This window comes from Anopheles cruzii, chromosome 2, assembly GCF_943734635.1.
Source record: "Anopheles cruzii chromosome 2, idAnoCruzAS_RS32_06, whole genome shotgun sequence".
Lineage (NCBI taxonomy): Eukaryota > Metazoa > Arthropoda > Insecta > Diptera > Culicidae > Anopheles > Anopheles cruzii.
In genome coordinates, this window is record NC_069144.1 from 56,304,576 (window position 1) to 56,324,072 (window position 19,497).

The window sequence follows — 19,497 nt, forward strand, 5'->3', positions numbered from 1 at the left end:
ACCGTGCGGACGCAAATTACGAATCCCTGCTCCGGAGCTGCTCAATACTGCGGCGAAGACCCGTGAGCTACCGTGTGAATCCCTCCGCCTGCGTGATCGTGATCGTGACTGGCTGTGTCGTGGCTGTGACAACGCGCCCCGAAGCCGAAGGTAGTGTGACGCACGTTTTTCTTTCTGCACGAAAATCGAACGCTTTCTGCATTTGTAAGACGGTGCGATCGTGGGCGATAAAGTTTTGGACGAGACACGGGGACCATCGAAACGAGGCCAGCAAATCGGCCCGCTAGATGAGGGACACTGAACGATGGCTTACAATCAGTCAGCTGTGTGCCAGATCAGCCTGCATTATGTTACGCGCAAAGTGCATAAAAGTGGCCCTACACAAACAATTTGCAGTGAAAGTGCAAACTTAACAAGCAGGTTTTAGTGCGCAGCGCGACTCCCGGAGATCTGAGGTCTGAGGATTGGCTGCTGATGGACGCGGGATGTGTTTGAAGTGCAGCTTTCGCAAAGTGCACGCGCCTGTGTGGCTGTTACAATGAATATCCTGTCCCCCAGGCATTCGACTAGCCAAACAGCCACGATCGTGTTTTTACGTACCTTCGAACAGATTTTTTTTAAAAAAGGCGCTCAGGTCACCGATCCTATCGGCCTGTCGTGTGTCCACGTGTGTTGGCACTCGGGGGAGGCGGTGAGAAAAGCGAAAGTCAGGGGCGTGCACCCTTTAACGGCGTGTCACATTTGCCTTTAATTGCGCGAAGGTGTTGGCATTCGAAGCTCATCGGCCAGAAATCGGCTCGAGTGCCCCTGCGCATCGATTATGAATTCAAAGTGGCCGCAACGGACACCAGCCGTTGCGGCGGTGGAACTGAAATAGGAAGCGAAAGTTGGGACCCGAAACTAGCACCAGCTCGACCAGTCAATAATTGATTCAATTGAACCGAGCAATGAGCGGGGTATGCTTTCCGTTTCAGATACGATCCAGCTCGGTTACTGACAAACACCCCCCAAACCCGGTCCTGGCCTGGCGATGGATCTGCGTGTGAGCGAAGAAACGGCCCACAACAATGAGCTCACGATGACGGATGAGCGCAAAATCACCGACACGCCGGTGATGGAGTTTTACCGCGACAAGTGTGTCCTGATTACCGGCGGCACCGGCTTCATCGGTCGGCTGCTGATCGAGAAGATGCTGCGGTAAGTTAGCCGGGCTGTCCGGAGTGTAACCGCAATGACGCAGCCCCGAGGCTAGGGGTTTGTTGACAGACTCAGGTAGCTGACACTGACTGGTTTCCGATTGATTCCGACATGGCAGAAAAGTTTCCTAGACATCGGGAGGAAAGTGAACGTGATTCAGATGAATGCTGTTTCTGATGAATGATGCGAGAGTGATTCTCGGGGCGTGGAAAAATACTCGCGATCGCGCGTTGGAGTAGTAATTGATATACTCGTTAAACGCAGTCATCTTTTTCTATGGATCATAGAGTAGTCTCGCGGCAACAACACAATCTGTGGGGCCACAATTATGTCCCCGGTGCTAATCGGTATGGCAAACATCCTGAAGAGGAGAAAAGCAGCCAGGTCGTGAGAATTTCCTGTTGGGAACGTATCATCTGATCGTTTGAAGAAGTTGGTAGATCGTTGAACTATTTGGAAGTACAGACAGACCTGAACAGACGCTTCCGGAGTGATAGTGATGCCACATTATCGGAACCTTTTTCGTCGAGAATTACTATATTATCACCTGTGTCATCATCGCCATAAGCAGATTCTGACGTCGATAGCCTTCGGGAGTCGATGTTTTGTGGGTCGATGTACAATCGTAGTAGGTCTCCGAAATGTCACTTATATTTTTGGGGCATTTTCTATGGTTACTTGGATATTGAAATATTTCCATGCAGGTGATGTGGCTTTTGCTCCGTGTAACGTTCTGACCGCGCAATACGTCACTATCAGCCAGCTAACCGGGTGATAAGTGGCCCGGTGCCTGGTGGTCAGTAGCGTCCCGTCCCACCCGTCCCCAGAATGCCAATTAGTTACGACCGAACAGGTTTCGCGAGGGAGCCAAGTAGCGGCCAGAAAATTACCTTATGCAATCTCCCGCCAGGTTACGCTCCGCGCGCCGCTGATCTTTGGATGTCTTAGCGCGCCGCGACGGCGCGAATGTTGACAGTTTTGTGAAAAGGACCGGTGTTTGCCGACACATTACATACGGCAACCGGGTGTTCATTTCTGGCGAGCTGCGATTTCAAGAAAACTTCCCCAAAAAACGTCGACGCTCAGAATGGGACTGGCAAAGAAGCGCAAAAAACCAATCATCATTATCGACGCTATTGTCGATCGGTCGTTCTGGTGGATCCCAAATGGCGAGCCACGCCACAAGAACCGGTTTGGGTTTGGAAGCAGCAGCACTTCACTTGAACGGTGCGCAATTGAAGGTTGCCTGAAGATCGTCGGCAGCATAATGCGAAAGCATTAGACCGCTGCTGCCATAAAGAGACGCACCAATAAGAGGCAACCCGACCCAGCAGATCTTTGGAGGTGTGCGAAGAAAAAGTTTTCGTTCGTTTCCGCATCATTAGATGGTTGATTCACGATAACCGCCACTCCGGTCGGTTGCGGTCAGGTTTAAGGTAACCGTATCGACCAAGTCGCAAAGGGTCAAGCGCGTAAATGTCAAGTAGAGTGAAACGATGGCCACGCCTGGCCACGAGCTGCCCCCCCGCGGGGACCAGAACCGTTGGCAACGCAACGGTTGGTAGCTTTCACGATTTAACTGCTAATTCTTGCCGTAACTACTGAATTAGAATTGATAATTGATCCGCTACGCGTTCGCTGGCGTCGTAACGGATTAGCATAGCATTCGGACGGGGCCAGCCTAGCTTGCCTTCGACCCCCGGTGCTCCACGTGCTTCCTCCGCGGAGGAGCGTAACAAAGGGGCCGGCACTATTGTGGGTCTCGATGATTCGTTCGTAAAATGATTGAGTTTCACAAAATCCGTTTTTGCAGCATTAACGTGCGACAGATCATCCTACTGTCGAGGCCGAAAAAGGGTAAAACGGTGCAGGAACGGTGTGACGATCTGTTCGGCAGCATCGTGTTTATGAACCTGAAGAAGGACTATCCGACGTTTATCGAGCGGGTCAAGTTAATGGATGCTGATTTGCAGCATCCGGGGCTGGGGATGTCGGAAGAGTCGATCGAATACATTGTCAACCATGCGCAAATCGTACTGCACGCCGCTTCGGACGTGCGATTCGATCAGGCGCTCAAGAAGGCGATCGAGGTGAACGTGCGGGGCACCCGAGACCTGCTGCGGATCGCCGAGAAGATCGTCAATCTGGAGCTGTTCGTGTACATCTCGACCGCGTACTCCAACTGTCCGCAGTCGGTGATCAAGGAGCAGTTCTACCCACCACCACACGACCCGGAACGGATGATCCAGCTCGTGGAGGCGATGGACGAACGATTCGAGCAGCATATGAACAAAACGGTGAACGATTTCATCCTGCCGTGGCCGAACACGTACGTGTTTACGAAGGCACTGACCGAGGACGTCGTGCGCCAGTACGGCGAGCTGTTGCCGGTGGCCGTTGTTCGCCCATCGATTGGTGAGCACTGTGCAGGACACTCTGGTGGAAGGCCCTCTTCCGAATCTGATGAAGGAAACTCTGTTCCATCGTTACAGTGATCGCCACCAACGAGGAACCGATCGGAGGCTGGACGGATAACATCTACGGGCTGAATGGTGTGATCGCCGGCGTCGCGCTCGGAATCATCCGCATCATGCGCCTGGACGACAACAATGTGGCCGACATCATCCCGGCCGATATCGTGGTGAATGCGGTGCTGGCGGCCGGATGGCAGACCCATATCGAACGGTAACATTACGCCGAACGTCACGACCTGCCCGCGAAATGCACTGAATCCGTTCCGTTCCGTTTGTTTGACCGAGACAGTTTTATCTATCATCACCTTAGGAAACACGAGCGGCCCGTGGCGGCGGCCCAGTCGAACGGGGACGTCAAGGGAGTGGCGAAGCAGCGCACCAAGATCTACAACTGTGTCACCGGAAACGACAACCCCATCTCGTACCGTAAGTGTTTTCGTCGCGCCGCCAGTTGGACGACGAGTTGGAAGTTAACCGGGAGTGTTTTTTTCCGGGGTTCACAGAGAAAATCTACGAATACTCGATCGAGGTCGGGAAGAGCTGCCCGCCGAAGAAGAGCCTGTGGATCGTGTGCCACAACACGACGCAGAACAAGTACGTCTACGAGTTCTACAAGCTGCTGTACCACCTGTTGCCAGCCTTCCTTATCGACACGTATCTGCGGGCGACCAGGCGTACGCCACGGTGAGTTCGAGCTGACGATGTCGCTCCCAAAATGTGCTAATAGTCTATTGTGCGTGGTTGGCGCCCGTAGAATTATGGATATTTATCGAAAGGTACACAAATTCGCCGAGGTTATCGAGTACTTTGCCAACGGGCGATGGTCGTTCGAGAATGAAAACATGCGATCCCTGAGAGAGAGGTACGGTAGCGGACTGAGTGTGGACACAGGTGGTTGACAGATTGATCAGACAGACAGACACGTCTCGTTGCAGGCTTTCTCCAGACGATCAGATAATGTTCCCGTGTAACGTGCAGAAGCTCGTGTGGGTTGACTACTTCTGGACGTACATCCATGGTTTGCGGAAGTACATCGCAAACGAACCGATCGATAACCTGGACGAGGCGATCAAGCGTCACAAGCAGATGCGGATACTTCACTACTTCATCCTGGCCGCGTACTACTCGGGGATCGCACTGATCGTGTTCTACCTGTGCAAGGCTGTAGGGCTGCTGCTGTTTTAGGGCGTCCTCGGGCACGCACGTGAACGGGCAATCGGGTTTCCATTCTCTTTTTCATGTACATAGAAAAGAAGACTTAGGCAAAATAAAACACAAACTTCTTACGGCATGCGGACAAGACTTGGTCGCGGTTCTCGCTTCGGCCCGACGAAGGAAAGCTAACGCGTTCACGATTGGAATCGTTGTTTAGGAACGCGTTCATTTAGCTGAGCTAATTGCGTCGTGACTTCTTCCGCCAGATCGCATCGCAATTAAATTGTGCAATCAAAGTGTTTATTATGTTACACGATCGTAAATGGCACCCCCTTCTGAAAGCTTCCGACAAATGCGAAATTTAATTTTAAGCTCTCTACCCTTCAACGGCAGCTTTAAAAAATGGGACGCTATGCGGGTTGCGTCGATTTAGGCGCACACTGGCGCACTGGGTCGTTGTGGGTTCCGATCCGAAGGCCGATCCCGTGGATTTAATGAATATAAAATAATTCCCCCACCCCGGCGGCCAGCGATCGGCACCTACAACTCGGCCGAGGTTCGCGCAATTAATTAAAGACAATAACACCTCAAATGACGATGCGTATGGACGATCGATCGCCAGTTGAGGGTTGACATCGACAGCGAGAGGCCAGTTCGACATGAGTTTGCAGGAATTTGAGAACAACGCGTCCCCGGTGCGGGATTTCTACCGCGGCAAGACGGTGCTGCTCACCGGTGGCAGTGGCTTTCTGGGAAAGCTGTTCATCGAAAAATGGGTTAAGTAAGTCGGGCGCGGCTGAGGGAAGGGCGACGCAAATGGTAAGATTCTGACCCATCCAACACTGTCGTTTGTGCAGGTGTGGTGTACGCGAGATTCTGCTACTTCTCCGGTCGAAGAAGGGCATCAATCCGGAGGATCGCTTGAAGGCGCTGCTCAAGAAGGAGGCCGTCTTTGTGAACTACGCCACCCAGCCGGACCTGTACCTCGGGCGGATGAAGGTGATCGAGGGGGACATCAGCAAGCCGGGGCTGGCGATCAGCAACGATGACCTGGAGTACATCCACAGCCACGTGAACATCATCCTGCACTCGGCCGCCGACGTGCGGTTCGACGAGTCGCTCAAGGAGTCGGTCGAAACGAATGTCCGCGGGACGGAACATCTCTTGAGGATCGCCGAACGGTGCACCCGGCTCGAGGTGTTCGTACACGTGTCGAGTGCGTTTTCGCAGTGCGTTCACCAGCATGTGGAAGAGAAGTTTTACCCCGCGAACGTCGATCCGGCCCAACTGATCGCGGTGATCGAACAGGAAGAGCGTCTGGAGGAGTTCGAGGCGGTCTCGAAGAAGATCGTCGAACCGTGGCCCAATACGTACGCGTTCACAAAGGCGCTGGCAGAGGAGGTGGCGCGCCGGTACAAGACCAAACTGCCGGTGGCGATCGTTCGCCCATCGATAGGTAACTACGGTCGTGGCAGGGTGGAAATAGTTTTCTGAATCCGGTCGGTTAAATGTGTCGAAAATTTCTCTCAGTAACCTCCACCTACAGCGACCCCATAGCGGGCTGGTCGGATAACTTTTATGGATTCAACGGTGTGGTGGTCGGTGCCGGGACGGGTGTGCTGCGGATCTTTCACATCCACGACGAGTATAAGGCGAACATCATCCCGGCGGACATCGTCATCAACGCGACGCTCGCCGCGGCCCGGCACACGGCCAACAATCCCGACGACGAGAACGTGTTCAACTGTACGATGGACGAAAACTTCACCACGTGGGGTGACATCCGGAACGACTGCATGTCGCAGAAGGGGGTGGTGGCGGCCAAAAAGTCGCTCTGGATCCCGACCTATAACACGACCCGCTACCAGTACGTGGCCAGCGTGCTGCAGATCTTCTACCACCTGATCCCGGCCGTGCTGTTTGACCTGCTGATGCGCCTCCGGGGCGATCGGCCCCAGATACTGCGCCTGTACCGGAAGGTTCACCGATTCTCGGATGTGTTGCGCTTCTTCACCAACAACCCGTTTCAGTTCGACACCGGGCGCATGCGGCAAGTGGTCGACCGGCTGTCGATCGTCGATCGGCACCTCTTCCCGTGCGACATGCGCTCGGTCGTGTGGAGTAAGTTCGGAGTGGATCACGTGAGAGGCTGCCGGGAGCATCTGCTGGGCGAGCCGATGGAAACGAACGATGAAGCAATGAAGCTCTACAAACGTCGCCTGATCATCCACCGGTGTCTGCTGGGCGTGATCTACTTGACGTTCGCGATGGTGGCGCTGAAACTCCTGGCAGCGATTGGTGTGCCCGATCTGAGAGTCTTTTTGGGCTGCACCGGACTAGCCTAACGAAGTGTCGTTTTGAAACCACCACAATATTGTTGTGAATAAATGTAAGGTTTGCGTGAAAGGCGGTGTCGTAAACTGAGCTGGTTATCCACACCTTAACATCCGGATCGCGGGCGGGGTCATGCTTCGTTTGTTTTATTTTAGCATGATAATTAGGAACTATTGGACGACGACTGACGTGCTGTAAATTAGAGAGACCGAGCGTGTGACGCGTTGGCGGCGATCTTTGCCCTTGAACACGTCAATTGAAGTTCAATGACGGCACCGGGCAGTGCTCCAACCAAAATGTGGTACCGGACATTTTGAAAGTAGTCAGTACACTAAACAGGTACCCGGACACGTTGCCAAGCCATAAAAAGCGTACGGAACGTATCCCAAAAGCTGTTCCGCAACACTACTTAAGTCAATGCAACACATGGGCTGAAAAGTTCCGAGTCTAATAGAGAAAACGTTTCTTTTTTTTTATTTAAAATTGGCTGTATTCATCAACGTCATCACCACCATGAGCCACATAATCATTCCTTAGCACTGATCTAACATTTCCTAACGTGTTTTGTAGAACGATTTATCTTTTGCCTCAAAATATGCTTCAGGCCAATAGTTGCTGGGAGCCAAATCTGGCGAATACCCTTCCTTCTTTACATAGTCAATGAATATTACACCACGCACATCACATTTTGAGATCATAACCAGCAAATTGCAGTGCTTTCGGTAATTTTGGACGAGGTTCAAAAAATGATCTTCACACAGATGAAGATCGTTTTGATTCCGGAGTGAAGTGATGGGTCCTGATCAGAATCGTCAACACATTCTTGGTTTTGGTCAACAGTGAGCAAACGCCGCACCGGAACTTTAAACAGAGCTTTCTCATGGTCAAACGTTCATGCAATGTAAAGCCTACACTTTTTTTCTACTTAGTTACAATGTCATTTAACTGACACCAATTTTGTGGATTTTGTTGATGCTTCCTGGCGTTACCGTTTCATTTGGACGTCCGTTGGGTTTTGCATCATCGTTGTCTCTACGATCACGTTTGAAGTCAGCAAACCAACGTTTTTTGATCCACTGTTTCGATCCAATAAGTCGCAAACTTATGAGTACAAAAAAAGAAGCGATGAATGCAATAATAAATGCGCCATTTATGTGTTTGGCTCGGGACTTTTCAGCCCATGTGTTACGTGATGAAAAAAGCTTTTCTCGTCGGATCCTGGTCAGTCCCAGGACGGGGCTAGGCTCTTTGGATATGCAAATACCTCATACTTGCCCCGGATTTGGTCCATTTCCCAAGTCTCCAGGTCTTTCGGTTTTCAAGTAAAGCATCTCGTTCCTAGGGCAACCCCTAGAGAAGTTTGGACTGAAGAATGCATGCCTACTACATTTTCTTACATTTACGACAGTTTCGCGCCTTGCGCTTTAAAGTGGTACCGTTGACAGCCTGTAGCACTTTGAAATGTCTACACCAGCACCGGGTCGCTGGACTGCCCGCGAAGTGGCGACTCAAAAACGGCATGTTAATGAACCGGAACGAGGAAAGCCTAATGCACTTGGCTTATCATTAACCTTTAAACATCGCCCACGGTGCACTTCGGTGGCAGTTGCAATCGGGTGCATCACTGGCTGGTTGTCCATTTCTGGTGTACAGTTTCAGTACAGCGGCCGTAGCAGGCCACCGAGCGTCAACGAAGACAGCGCCACCGTCACCGCCATGGCCAGTTTGGAGGAGTTTCGTGCCTATCGCTCGCCGTTGAAGGATTTCTACGACGGCAAAACGGTCCTGCTGACCGGCGGCAGCGGTTTCCTGGGCAAGCTGATGATTGAGAAGCTAGTGAAGTGAGTATCATCGGGGTCTCGGCCGAATGTTCCGTGACCTACAGCGCTACGGCCTTCCATCGTAGGTGTAATGTGGCGAAGATCCTGTTAATTTTGCGACCCAAGAAGGGTGTGAAACCGGTCGACCGGCTCGAGGAGCTGCTGGGGAAGGAGGCCGTTTTCGTGAACTACGCCACCGAGCCGCAGCTATACTGGTCACGGATTCGCATCATTTCCGGCGACGTGAGTGAGCTGGGAATCGGAGTTGCGAACGATGATCTGGCGTACTTGTGCGAGCATACGGACCTTATCATCCACGCCGCAGCCGACGTCCGGTTCGATGAGTCGCTCAGGGAGTCGATCCAGACGAACGTCCGTGGCACGCACGAGATGTTGAAGATTGCCGAAAAGTGTACCAAGCTGCAGGTAAGCGGGGGGAGATCCCCTCCTCGATCCATCGCCGTCGGCCGTCTGATCCGTCTTGGGAACGATAATTGCAGATGTTTATGTACATCTCGACGGCCTTTTCGAACTGCGTGTTGGAGGAGATTGGCGAAAAGTTCTACGAGCCCGTGATCGATCCGACGCTGCTGATCAAGGTCGCTGAACGGGTGCAGGATGCGGACGACTTTGAAGTGCTGGCGCGGAAGATCATAGCACCGTGGCCAAATACGTACGCGTTCACCAAATCGCTGTCCGAGGAGATCGTCCGTCGGTACAAGGCAAAACTTCCGGTCGCCATCATTCGGCCATCGATTAGTGAGTGTTCCCCGATGATGGTTAATCCGATGGTGGTATTTTGTAGCACACACACACGTTGCTTCTCCGTAGTTACTACGACCAAGGAGGACCCGGTAGCCGGGTGGACCGATAATCTGTACGGTTTCAATGGGGTCGTCGTCGGGGCTGCCACAGGTGTGCTGCGTATCTTCCACATCCGCATGGACTACAAGGCGAGCATCGTGCCGGCGGACACGGTGATCAACGCCACGCTGGCGGCCAGCTGGTATGCGGTCCAGCACCCGGCGGAGGACAACGTGTTCAACTGTACCACCGACGATAACCCGGTGAGCTGGCGCGACACCCAGCGGCAGCTGGAGAAGTGGAAACACTCCATGACCTTCGAGAAGTCGCTCTGGATCACGACGTACAACACGACCCGCTACCAGCTGGTGGCAGACTTCCTGGCCATCTTCTACCACCTACTGCCGGCGCTCCTGTTCGACACCGTGCTGAGGCTGCGCGGCCAGAAGCCACAGGTGCTGCGGCTCTACCAGAAGGTGCACCGCTTCTCGGCCGTGCTGCGCTTCTTCACCAACAACCAGTGGCGGTTCCGGAACGGGCGCATGCGCACGGTCCTGCAGGCGATGGCGACCGACGATCAGCGGTACTTCCCGTGCGACACCAAGGCGATCGTGTGGAATGACTTCCTGGACGACCAGATCAAGGGCTTGCGGGTGTACCTGATGCGCGACCCTTTGGACACGCTTCCGAGAACGTTTGCACGGCATCGGCGACGTTTGCTGGCCCACCGGCTCATGCTGGCGGGACTCTTCGGAGGATTGGTCTATTTCGCGCTGTACCTAGCGGACTCCTGGGGTCTGGCGACTCTCCTCGGCTTCCAGGTTGCCGCCGCCGGGCTAGACGGTTTGAAAACGGCTTGAGTTGATTCGCCTCAGATAGGATTCTGAACGGCATTCGGGACGGGCACTCACTCTAGCTTTAAGCCGAGCTCAGACGGCTCGCTGTGTACAATTGATTGATTAAACACTGTGTTCCCGCGTAAGGTTCCAAATGGGGCTGCGAAATTGGCAAGATTGATTGCTGGCGGCGGCTTTCCTGCAGACTGCCCCAGTCAGTCGGCGTATGATCGTAAAATGCGACCATCATTGTCGTCCGCCGTCGCTGATGATCCGTCGTCGTGATCGCCGTGAGCGTCTGCGCACCCGGAATCGCACGATTTGTCCGATTTTCGGCTGTCCGTCTCTGGCTGTGTCGGTGTGGAATTGTCTCCGGTTTTGGTCACTTAGATCCGACAAATCCCGGGTCATAAAATGACGGATGGTTTCGGTGAGCATTATCCTTTTAGACGATGACATAAAAGTGCAATCCCCGCACGAACGCTAATGAAGGTCTGTAATTGGCGAATGCAGGGGGCATTGCATTCGACATGCTGCTGGATGTGCTTTTTATGTCCATTCGGTCGCCCGGCTCCGCGCGGCTGTTTCGTGCGAGGTAGAAGCGTTCAGCCGTGAAGGTCAAGATCAGATCACTGACTGTCGATGGATGGGATACGTGAGAGCGAAGCGTATACAGAGACCGCTCGAGGACATTCTGAGCTACTGGACCAAACTGTGCAATTTACAAAATAATATTGAATTTCCAACAACATTCAAATGTCACAGGAGAACTTGGCACAAAAATGGCCCAGTTCCGCCTTTGGTTATTATTTGTTCCAAAATTGGACTAAAAAATGAATTCCATTCCGTTTCTCGTTGGAAATATGTTGCAGCATAGCCGGACAGCCTCAGGTGCTCAGTTTCGAGCGACCGTTTCGGCTTAATTATCTACGCGACGGTGTTCGCGACCATCCAAAACCCTACCCCACTTGCTGGTCACATCTCTTTTGGGGGAACTGCTGCTCCCTGAAAACACAGTTCTCGACATCTCCAATCAACAACATTTAACGAGCCCCCGAAAGGCCACGCAGAACACCGCCCGTGCGGAACTCCTCCATTCCCCGGGGGCACTCGCGGGACGGAAGTTATGTCACAGTCGTGATGAAAACGAAATTAAACGAAAATCACACCTCGCCGGTCGCCAATAATTTGTGGCACAAAGATGGCGCGGGTACCACCCTGCACCTTGGCCAGACAGGGCCCGCTCGCCGTTAGAAAAAAGTGGCCAGACGCTGCCGTATGGCTGTCGGAGCCTCCAACGAGCCCGCCGTCGAAACAACGGAGCGAGAGAGACAGAGTGAGCGTCTGAGACGATTGCTCCCCGCCCGGGGCCAGAAGGGGGCTCAGACCAGACGCTTCTGGTCCGGGGAGTCGATTAATCAACGACAGCAGCAGCCAGCGGAGACCGTCTGGCAGTCTGGCAGACTTATTTGAGTCGCGCTGACGAGTTACGCGCGCGCGCGCGCGCCATCCGTTCGCACGTCCCTGCGGCCCCGGCCAGACGTCCGGAACGCGAGGGTCGAGGGCGGTGAGAACCGTGGTTACGCAAGCGAGACGGTAAGCGAGACACGCAGACGCGACGAGTCCAATCAGACGGCGCAGGGGAAGCCGGAGTACGGCTCCCCGCACGGCGACACGGCGGACACGGATTTTAAGTGACTCTGCCAGCCCGGGGTCTCATCTTCTGGTCTGGGTTCTCCAGTTTGTTTTGCTTGCCGGGTTTCTTCCTTTCTCCACCCGTTCGCTTCTTCCTTTTCGTGCCGGCCGGTTCCGTGGGCCGCGAGCATGAAAAAGCGTAGCATAACAATAAAATATGATTTTTATGCATGCACCGAAGGTGCTTCTGTTCTGCGTTTCCGGGGAGCCGGCTGGACTCGCCACTCACCACCACCAGACGGGGCCGGGAGACGCCCCGGTGGGCGTGCCTCCTCCACGATCGCCAAAATCTTCGACGACGACGACGACGATGACGGGCCCCAAATCGGACGGAACACGGACGCGCAGATCTGCTGCTGGAGCACGCGGAAGGAACCGCACCATCAGAGACGGACCCGAACCGTGTTCTGGGCGTCGAAACTGGTCTTCTGGATTGGCCCGGAGCGGCCGGGGAGCGAAATTAGTTTGTAAAGCCCGAAGTGGGCGTCTTGCGGTTTCCCTGATTTGTTGCCCCTGCAGCTGGCCACAGACAAACTGCATCACCGGGGCGAACTGCATTCGCCCCGGTGCAGTGTGCACTTGCGCACCGCATCCGTGTTCGTGTTCTTCCCGTTCTTCCTGCCCGCTGCGGTGGCCAGAAGCCGGCCAGGGTGGGTTGATAAATTTGTTTTGACTGCGCGCTACGCAAACGACAGCAATTGCAATTGTTAATGTTAATGAGATTTTTTTTTCACCTCGCCGTATTTTGCGTATTCGGTGTGCATCCCTCCCTGTGCCGCCGAGCCCACCAAGGGGGGGACCAGGTGATGGGCAGGGGGGAGTGTGTAAGTGCAGGTTGTCGTGTCTCGTTCGCTGGCTGGCGACATCCGCGGCGAGGTGGAACTGCCGGAGGATGCACATTTAATTGAACTTGGCGAAAAACGGTCGCTAATAAGTTTAGGTAGGTACTTGGCGTTCCTGTCCGGTGTGACCGGTTTCGTGTGTGTGTGTGTGTGTGTTCTTGGCTGCGCTCTTATTGCGTCGTTTGAGAACATTTCGAGTGGGAAATGAACGAAGGTGTCCATCGGTTAGAATGTTGTTAAATTTTTGCTTTAACGGCAACATTTTATTTGTTATTATTTGTTATTTATTAGAATCATCCTACGGGCCAGCAGGCTTAATAGGAGAATATATAAAATAAGGTACAAATTTCGCTTAAAACTAAACATACTTGGACGTCACAGATTATAGAATCACAAATCAGACGCAAACGCAACCGAACGAATATGCTGACGAAACACGCTTACAGATTGGTCAAAGTCGTAACAATGGTACACCTGATTGAACCGGGTTGACATGAAGTTTAAAGGGCTAAACTGCCCGAATCTGGTCGCCTGCGTTGGCACAGTCAGAAACGATCTAATGTAATGATTATCTAATGTTTTTAGCACCAATCGAGAAGGTTTTTCTATTATCGGTCAGTTATTTAGTAAGTCAAAATTAAACCGATAAAATTACGACTTATCGTAATAGTATTTTAATCATCATTCAATTTTTTCATAGCTTTGCGAACATTGAGTTATCCGCCGATGCTTTATACAACCCTTCGGAGGATTCTATAGTCCAACTGCAGGCTATAAGAGACGTCAATTCCGCCTTAAAAAGAGAAGAGAAGCAAGACAATAGAAGCAAAGAAAATAATGTTTGAAAATGTTTTAATAGCTTTTCTTTCTGTTGCATATTCTATTCAGCACCTGACTTCAGTACTTCTTATATTCTTTAGAGTGTCTTTTTGGTATATTTAATTCATGACCGAACGCACCCGCAGATTTGACCTGAGTTTATGTTGAAAATTTTTTTTACCAAAACCGACATCCTAAAATCCTAGATACCGGTGGTAACGTTTAGTAATTGTGGCCGGTTTCGGTTTCGTTCCAGGCCAATAGGGTGCACTAATGTAGGTCAAACTGATAAAAACAATGTCGGCCGACTGCAGCACGGAGCAGCTGAAGGGTTTGCCATCCGCGCGCCAGTTATGTCACACCAATATCGTGTCTGCAGCGGCAGAGGGTGACGGCAGTGGGTCGGACGGGTCGGAATATTGATGGCGAAGAATCTCCCCAGCCAGCGAACGTCGGACGGACGGCCAAAACAAAACCACCATCAAGCGGTGACGGGGCTGGGGGGCGGCAAGCAAACCGGAGAACAAGATCAACTAACCTACCTACTACCTAACTGTGGGCCGTCAGCCGTCAGTGGCTGGCTGCATCGCCCCGACTTGCCGGGAACGACTTGCATTCTCTGCTTCGTTCTCCTGCTATCCTTCCGACGACGCCGATCCTGGCCGTGCCAGAAGTGGCCAGAAGTGGTCAGTTCTCTCGGAACGCCGCTGTCTGGGTTGTTTTTTTGCTGTTGTTGTTGCATCGCTCAGCTATGGCTCTCGTCTCGATGGGAGAACTTTGGAACCTCCCTTTGCCGGGGCGTGTGGTCGGGAGCGCAAATGTAACCTTCTAAACAACGTCGACACCGGGCGCGAAGGACGCGACGGGAGCGGGACGAGCTTTGGCGTGTTGCGGCCGGGCTCGGCGCAGCGCAAACCATTACCGTCTGGTGTCTGGTAGATGCATTAAGGCTACGATCGGGCCGGCAGGTCCTGGCGAGGGCCCTCGCTCCCTCAAACTGCAGCAGCAATAACAATGATGGTGGCGATGGTGGCGATGATAAAAATAAAAGCAAAACTTGTAATCGCAATAAATACGACGGTCCGTCCGGCTACGGGTGGAGGCCCGGGTGTGGATCGAAGGGTGGCCACCAAAACAGGGAGTTTCGTGTGCGTGTGTTCAGTGTGTCTATGCAGTCTAAAATAAATTGACGTTCGGGACAGGGCAAACGGCGACCGCGCAAGAGCGCGTGGGGCTTTCGGTTCACCATTTCCTTATAAGATGCCAAACTGTGTCACGCAGCCACTGGAGCAGCGGATGTTGGGGCCAACGGCAGGGTGCCGGCAGCGCTCTTGAGAAGCGTCTGGCTGGATAAGAATCGCTCGGCGAGTGGGACTTACTTGATTCGGAGGGTTCTCCGGGGGGTACTTTAGGAGCTACCGGAGAGCATTAGACATCGGCTTAGGTCCCGGTTCTTACGCTTGGCCACACTGTTACTGAGACATGTTGCTAAACCTTTTTTAGTTTCAAAAGGTCAGTCCAGACCCCCAGACAGAACGTCGGGCACCCAGCTCTCTCTCTACGTCTCTCTGTCTTCGGTGTGATATTGATCGTCTTCCGTGAACGTGATTGGCTCCCGGAGCCGAATAAGGTCAGCGAAGGATGGGTGCTGATGATGCATCTCGCTTCCCGGGCGCTCGTTACATATGTGCATTTTATGCAACGCCACGCCATCGGCAGACTTGCGGGTTGCGGTTTTTATCATTGTGCAGTTTCTGCGAAATGCAAATGCAGCCCGGAACGTCGCACGATAAAGTGCAGACCCAGACGTGCCATCGGGCCGTCGGCCGCGGCACCGGGCGGTCTGGCAGACTTTCCGGTCGAGACTCCCACGAGCGAGCGAGTGAGCAAGCAAGCGAGCGAGTTCCTGCTGCCCGGGTCTACCAGGCTGTTCACCTCGCCCCTGGCACACCAATCGATCGGCGGACCGGCCGTCTCGCGGCGATGCAGATAAGATGCACTTTCGGTCTATCCTTCGGAAACGGGTGGCATAAAATTGGGGCACGCTGTGTGCGACTTGTCAGCCAAAGTCTGCACTGCTTGCGGCGCTTGTCTGAAGTCGCCACCGTTGACCCACTGAGACCCATAGATTGTATGGCGCGTTTTAGGACGAATCGGTTCCGTCAAGAAGCTGTACGAACGTGGCAGCCCCTTCTGGAGCATTAGCTCTGTGAAGAGCATTAGTAAACGCTGGGGACAGTCCGTGACTTGTAATAGCCTGTTGCAGATCAGAAAATATATAATTCTTGTGTTGTATTAGGTCTTTGAATTAATTCATGCGGTTTCAGAAACGCAAAAAAGGCAGTCTGGGTACAGCCTGGTGAGCCAGGTGCATCGCAACCAAAGCGACTTACTTTAATCAAAGTAGTCATATGTTTTGTTGTCGTAGTTAGGCCATATCTGTCGAATAAAAACGGCATGAATTAATTCAAAGTCCTAATAAATTGTCCCATAACTGGAACTGCTGAACGAGAACTCGGAAAGTTCTATGAAGAAGCCAGTTCTATGGAGTTCTGGGGCCAATATGGTATCGCGTGCGTCGCCAACTGGCAACGAGTCCTGAATGGACATTGTTCGCCAGAGATCTTTGCTACCATAAACGGGAAGCACGTTTCCGGTCTCGTCGTTACAAGGCAATTACTGGCCGATGCTTTTCGGCCAACCAGTGGTGCACTTGGACAACTGTGGCGCAATCAACCAAATGAATGAAAATGCGCAGATGCAAAGTTGGTTTGCCCAAAAACCCGGGGCTCAAACCGGAATAGAGCTTGTCCAAACTGTGGCACTTGTCCTTTTCACTTTTCCGGACGCCCCAAACACTCCAAATGCAAGTTTCCGCGCGGCCCCATTAGGACCATTACTTTGTGTGTTTCTCCGGCCGGGGGAGCCGGTTTCGCCATTCTGGTTTCGTCCCGGCCTCGTCGTTCCGGCCCCCGCGGACAACGACGTCACTATGGGCTGGACCAGAAGATCTGTTCTGCCCATTCATGGGATAGCCATACTGTGGCCGGTTTTTTTGGTGGTGGCTTAATTTTAAGGTCTCGGCCACATCCAGGAGGAAGGAAGCCCAAATACGGTCCACCCGGTCGATCATTTCCATTTCATTTTTGCGGTTCGTTTATGGGCAGCCAGCCCAGGCCGTGTGGGCCAAAGAGACGGCGTTCCTGCCGCTGATTTAGCTGCTTGTTTCATAACGATTGGCAAAAGAGCCCAAAATCCCCCGAAGGCCTGAAGATGTCCAAGACGTAAAAACCCTTGCCGAGAGAGCGAGCGACAGGGAGTGAGCGAGAGAAAGAAAGAGGATCGGGGCAACAAAAAATCGGCAAGTCCAGCACATAATTTATGCGCCAATGCGCATCGCATATACAAGCTGTCAGTCGGATTCGGAGCGACAGCCGGAGCGACGGGACAGTGGACGAGTGAGCAAACAAACAACGCACCGATATTACCACACCGATCAAATGACTTAATCAGCGTCGTCACCGTCGGCTCAGGTGATACGCTGGGCCAGGAGATTCCGGCGCTGCCGGGTGCCGAGAGCGATTAGAATTACGAGGTCAAGACACCTTCGCGTAGACGTACAATTCGCAAGTCAAATTGCCCGGATCTTGCCCGTGCCCGAAACGTCGCCTAGTACTCTCTAGCCACTGATTAGACCGGCCGACCGGCCGAATCTGTTCCCCCGGGCCGGTTGATTAGCAAGTGGGCACCTTCGAGGATTGGCCGCCGCCGCCGCCGGTCGGGTGAATATTCATCATCCTAGACGCCCGTCTAGACGACGACCCGGCCCCGCTAGTGCTAATATCTAAACATGGGCCCATCACTCCAGACACCCGGAACACCAGCTCCAGACACACGAGAGGACACAGCCGGTCCACTTTCACGCTGTGGCGCAACGGTGGGCAAGTTGTTTACTACGCCGCAAAAGACATCGGGGAGACCTTTTTTGTTGCGGAACATGATCGGACCGCGCCCTGGCATAAATCTCGGCGCCCTGGCGCCCTCCTGCCTGCCAGCCCAGCCCGGCAAAGCCGGCCGCCGGCCACCGGCCGTGGAATGTTGTTTACCGATTCCACGCAGCGATCCACGATCGGATGACACTTCGCACTACGCGGACACGCGTCTGCCGCGCATCCGATCGCTATGATAATGCCGCCATCGGGCCGATGGTCAAGTGTTCGAAGCGGGGTTCAGGTTCCAGAAATTGGAACTACTTGCCCGGAAAAGACGAGTGAGACGGCGTCATTGCTTTTACGACTTACTAGAGGCGCCCGGTGCCCTCTCGGGGTGGCTTCAACCTATTCTTCAATCGCTGTTCCGCTCACGACCGGAAACGAAGTTTCGGACGGATATAAGAATTATGATCACCCGGCCCAGGCAATGGTGTTGGCAGCGTGCCATGATGGGCACGTTTTCTTGGAATAAGCAGCAACATTGTAACGCTCGCGCGGCATCGCCGACAGGGGGTCCGGGTCTGAAATCGGACGAATGCTGACCATAAAGGGGTGCCCTGTGCCCGCCGGATCCCAGACGCAATTGCACTAGATACGGAGACATTTAATCCAATCAACGTGACCCGCGCCGACGGACTGACTCCTGATGCCGCGACGTGGCCGATACTCTCTCTCTCTCGCTCCCGCCCGCGGTCCGTGTGTTTACATTGCGTGCGACATGCGTGTCAAAGCTATTAATTGTACGTTCAACCGGGTGTAATGGAGACGCTCGGTCCTCCACGGAATTACACGGACGCGGCTTCGCGCGATTTACTCACCGTTTTGCGTTCCTGTTGCTCAATCCCTCAGCCGGTCGGGGGCAGGACGTCGCGACAGGCTGGCTGGCGGGCAAGGAAAGTACCTCATTTTGTGCCATTCAGGTTCAGACGTCTCTCCGCGGTGCGGCGTCCAATAATAGACCGGTGCCAAATTACGACAAATCACCGCGCTGGAGTTGTTCGACGTCCGACGAACCGGCGTCTCCGGCTAGAGCGGCCCAGCCCAGCCCAGGATCCCCTCGAAGAGTGTCTCGCGTTGATGATGGGGGCCTAGGTCGTTGCAGATGGCCGTCGCCTCCGCAGCGTCCGTCTCTCGTCGCGCGGTGGTGTCTAGGCGGTCCAGTTGATGATAAGTATGCAAATCGGGCGGTGACCAATTTCTATTAGGTTTCGAGGCACTCCCGTTCACCAACCGCCAGTCCCGTCCCCGGGCTAGACTGGCGGTGTCACTGAACTTGTTGACCGTCCTCTCCGGGTTCATTGATATCATCATATATTTGGGCGATGACGCGGTTCTAGGCGTCTCGGTGATCGGGACATGTGTCAGAGTTCGGTACAGTGCGCCCCTCGATTACTGGAAAATTGGTCCAAATAAGCAACAGAAACAGAATGTTTCGTTGCATTCAAAGTATTCACCAATTCGTGGTTCTTCTGTGAAAAATGTAATATTTTCCCAGAATTGTTTCCCAGAAACTACTCGAACTGCTCGAA

General features: G+C 53.3%; 2 protein-coding genes across 2 annotated transcripts; both read left to right on the forward strand.

Annotated features, from left to right (window-relative positions):
• LOC128267038 (uncharacterized) lies at positions 1 to 7,218 on the forward strand. The gene is made up of 11 exons (XM_053003830.1): positions 1 to 150; positions 975 to 1,197; positions 3,011 to 3,612; positions 3,690 to 3,882; positions 3,961 to 4,097; positions 4,175 to 4,355; positions 4,426 to 4,533; positions 4,607 to 4,854; positions 5,454 to 5,607; positions 5,684 to 6,282; positions 6,357 to 7,218. The coding sequence occupies exons 2-11, from the start codon at positions 1,031 to 1,033 to the stop codon at positions 7,169 to 7,171; spliced, it is 3,204 nt and encodes a 1,067-aa protein (XP_052859790.1). The 5' UTR covers positions 1 to 150; positions 975 to 1,030; the 3' UTR covers positions 7,172 to 7,218.
• A 1,658-nt stretch (positions 7,219 to 8,876) lies between these two features.
• On the forward strand, positions 8,877 to 10,644 carry LOC128267039 (fatty acyl-CoA reductase wat-like). Its single transcript, XM_053003831.1, has 4 exons — positions 8,877 to 9,001; positions 9,067 to 9,406; positions 9,481 to 9,739; positions 9,812 to 10,644. Exons 1-4 carry the CDS (start codon positions 8,877 to 8,879, stop codon positions 10,642 to 10,644), a joined length of 1,557 nt encoding a protein of 518 aa, XP_052859791.1.
• Positions 10,645 to 19,497: the final 8,853 nt, after the last annotated feature.